General features: G+C 48.8%; 2 protein-coding genes across 2 annotated transcripts; both read left to right on the top strand.

Annotated features, from left to right (window-relative positions):
- The first annotated feature begins 1,245 nt into the window (after positions 1–1,245).
- Positions 1,246–1,629, top strand: LOC140174533 (uncharacterized). Its single transcript, XM_072199822.1, has one exon. It carries the CDS (start codon positions 1,246–1,248, stop codon positions 1,627–1,629), a length of 384 nt encoding a protein of 127 aa, XP_072055923.1.
- A 1,473-nt stretch (positions 1,630–3,102) lies between these two features.
- Positions 3,103–3,531, top strand: LOC140174532 (uncharacterized). The gene has a single exon (XM_072199821.1). It carries the CDS (start codon positions 3,103–3,105, stop codon positions 3,529–3,531), a length of 429 nt encoding a protein of 142 aa, XP_072055922.1.
- The last annotated feature ends 264 nt before the right edge of the window (positions 3,532–3,795 follow it).

The raw sequence follows: 3,795 nt of genomic DNA, 5'->3' as shown, positions 1-3,795 counted from the left end.
TTGGGTTAGGTGATAACTTTATCAAACCTTATGGGATAGTCTCCTTGCCAATATCCATAGGAGGTGGACGAGGGAAGAGGTCAGTAAAGGCGGAGTTCGTGGTCCTAAGAGACTCCATGGCCTACAACCTCATCTTGGGAAGAAAAACTATCAATGAGTTCGGAGCAGTGATTTGTACAAAGCTATTGATGATGAAGTTTGTTGCTGATGATGGGTTAGTTGGATCCATCAGGGGAGATTTGGAAACGGCAGTCGCATGCGACAACGCCAGTTTCTCCCTAAGAAAGAAATCCAAAGAGGCATCCAGGGTCTTCCTAGCCGATCTAGACGCCAAGGTCGACGACAAGCCCATGCCAGAACCTGAAGGGGACCTCAAGAAGTTCAGGGTTGGCGATTTGGAAGAAAAGTTCACCTTCGTGAACAAAAACCTCCCTCATGACTTGAAAGAACAAGTGGTCGAGATGATCCGGGCAAATGGCGACCTGTTCACCTGGACACCAGCCGACATGCTGGGGATTGACCCCCAATTCATGTCTCACCACCTAGTTGTGAAGGCAGAAGCTAAACAAGTGGCACAAAGGAGGAGAAAAATATCCCAGGAAAAAGCTGACGAGGTCGCCAGGCAAACGGCCAGTCTACTGGAAGCGGGGTTCATCCAAGAATTGGACTACTCGACTTGGCTGGGGAACGTAGTCCTCATCAAAAAAGCCAATGGGAAATGCAGAATGTGTGTGGATTATTCCGATCTCAATAAAGTCTGCCCCACGGATTCCTTCCCCCTCCTCAACATTGATGCCTTAGTGGACGCGGCCGCGGGGTATCGGTTTCTGAGTTTCATGGACGCATACTCTGGCTACAACCAGATAATGATGCACCGACCAGACGAGGAAAAAACGGCGTTCATAATGCCGGGGGTACGTACTGCTATAGGGTGATGCCGTTTGGACTGAAAAACACGGGAGCTACTTATCAAAGGCTGATGAATAAGGTGTTTAGTGATCTTATCGGCGAAATGGTGGAAGTATACGTAGATGACATTTTGGTGAAGACCACCCAGGCCGAAGCACTCATTAGCGATTTGGAAACCGTGTTCGCTTCTCTTCGGTGACACAGGATGAGGCTCAACCCTCTTAAATGCGTATTCGCCATGGAAGCCAGGAAGTTCTTAGGCTTCATGATAACCCAGAGAGAAGTGGAAGCCAACCTGGAGAAATGTGAAGCAATTTTGCAGATGAAGAGCCCGGGATGCGTAAAGGACGTACAGAGACTAACGGGAAGGCTCACGGCACTATCCCATTTCCTCGGTGCATCGGCCACCAGGGCTTTGCCGTTCTTCAACTTAATAAAAAAGGGATAGTGTTCGAATTGACCCCAGCGTGCGAGGAAGTCTTCAATCACTTCAAAAACATAATCTCAGCACCACCTGTCAGCAAACCCAGAAATGGAGAGGCACTATACTTGTACTTAGCAGTAATCGAGGAGGCTCTGGAAATTGTCCTGGTACGGGAAGAAGGGAAGATCCAGCAGCCGGTCTACTTTGTGAGCAAGGCACTACAAGGAGCAGAGTTGAGATACAGTAAGCTGGAGAAGCTGGTGTATGCGCTCCTGACCTCCTTCCGCAGGCTATGACAATACTTCCAAGGGCACCAAATAATCGTCAGGACGGACCAGGCGATCCGCCAGGTACTATAAAAAACCCGACCTAGCGTGCAAGATGATGACCTGGGCAATCGAACTGTCTCAGTATGATCTACAGTAGGATCCTGGACATGCAATCAAGGCCCAAGCAATGGCCGACTTTCTAGTCGAAGTGACGGGAAACCCCTCTGGGACACCAAACACTCGGTGGAAGCTCCATGTGGATGGAGCCTCCAACCAAACGTTCGGAGAAGTGGGTATAATTCTGGAGAGCCCAACCGGAGTCGTGTACGAGCAAACAATCAAATTTGAGTTCCCGGTGTCCAAAAACCAGGTGAAGTATGAGGCCTTCCTTGGCTGCCTACTCTTGGCAAGGAAGGTCGGGGCCACTAGAGCAAAAGTATGCAGTGACTCTCAGGTCATCACATTGCAGATTAACAAAATGTATTAAGCTAGGGACTCGCTGCTTCAAAAATACTTGGAGAAGGTCAAAAAGGTAAGTGATAAGTTTGACGAGGTCACGGTACAGCACGTTCCAAGGGAGAGAAACACATGGGCTGATCTCCTATCAAAACTGGTGAGCACAAAGCCAGGAATGGGTAACCGATCTCTCATTCAAGGTTTGACGAAAGAGCCCACAGTAACATTGCATATAACCCGGGCGGATGACTCCCCCTCATGGATGGACCCGATCAGCGACTTCCTGGAAAATGGTAAACTCCCTAGTGATGAAAAGATGGCGAAGGCACTGAGAAGGGAAGCGGCTAAGTATACAATAATACAAGGCCATCTGTTTAAGAAAAGGCTCAACCAACCTTTATTGTAGTGCCTACGCCCCGACCAAACGGACTACGTGTTAAGCGAAGTCCACGAGGGGTGTTGCGGCCACCACATCGGAGGGAAAGCCTTGGCTCGAAAACTCGTCAGGGCCGGTTACTACTGGCCCTCAATGATGGCAGATTCCAAAGAGTTCGTGAAGAGATGCAGAAGATGCCAGGAGAATGCCAACTTTCATAAAGCACCGGCGGCTGAACTGAGCCTACTGATGGCCTCTCGACCATTCTCTCAATGGGGAGTTGACCTGTTAGGGCTTTTCTCGGTCAGACCTGGGCAGGTCAAGTACCTCATTGTCGCCATTGACTACTATACCAAGTGGGTGGAAGCCGAGCCATTGGCCTGCATATTCTCGGAAAATTGCCGAAAGTTCATGTGGAGACAAGTAATAGCCAGGTTTGGAATCCCAGAGGTCATCATCTTGGACAACGGGACACAGTTTGCTGACAAAAAATTCGGAGAATTTCTTGTCGGCTTAGGCATAAAGCAGAAGTTCTCGTCCGTTGAGCACCCCCAGGCCAAGTCGAGGCAGCCAACAAGGTCATCTTACAAGGCCTCAAAAAGCGACTTGACTAGAAGAAGGGAGCCTGGATAGACGAGCTAGCATCGGTCCTCTGGTCCTATCACACAATGCAGCAGTCATCTACTGGGGAGACGTCCTTCCGGCTCACTTACAGGGTGGACGCAATAATACTAGTAGAGATTGGGGAACCGAGTCCACGACTACTCTTGGGAGGAGTCAACGAAGCCGTGGAGAAGGACTTGGTAGATGAAACTAGGAAAATGGCCCACTTATCAGAGACTACGTTGAAACAAAGGATGGCCTTGCGTTACAATGCCAGAGTATTAAAAAGAGAGTTTGAGCCAAACAACCTAGTCTTGCGACGCAATGACGTGGGTCTCCCGACACCTGGGGAAAGAAAGTTGGCGGGAAATTGGGAAGGCTCATACATGATAAAGGAAGTGGTCGGCACCGGGGCCTATAAGCTGGAACGACTGGATGGCAAGGAGGTTCCCAGAACATGGAACGCGAGAAAACTAAGAAGGTTCTACTCCTAAAGGCCGAAGTACACCCGAGGGCAGGCGATGTGCCGTTTTAGTAAGCCCCGTTTCGTTTCATGTTGCATTACCTCCCATTAGTTGTTTCATTTCATGTTTATTTGCATTTCATCATGATATAATCGTGTTTAGGCTACGCTAGTTATCTCCTTTTTTCATTTCATATTTCAATATTATTCAAATTATTCAAATTACTTTACCAAGTAAAGGTAACCAATTCCATAACGACACGGCATCCTGGGATTGATCACCCCGGGAACCACT

Source organism: Arachis hypogaea, chromosome 7 (assembly GCF_003086295.3).
Source record: "Arachis hypogaea cultivar Tifrunner chromosome 7, arahy.Tifrunner.gnm2.J5K5, whole genome shotgun sequence".
In the NCBI taxonomy this organism is placed as follows: Eukaryota; Viridiplantae; Streptophyta; class Magnoliopsida; order Fabales; family Fabaceae; genus Arachis; species Arachis hypogaea.
This window is presented reverse-complemented; position numbering and strand designations above follow the sequence as displayed.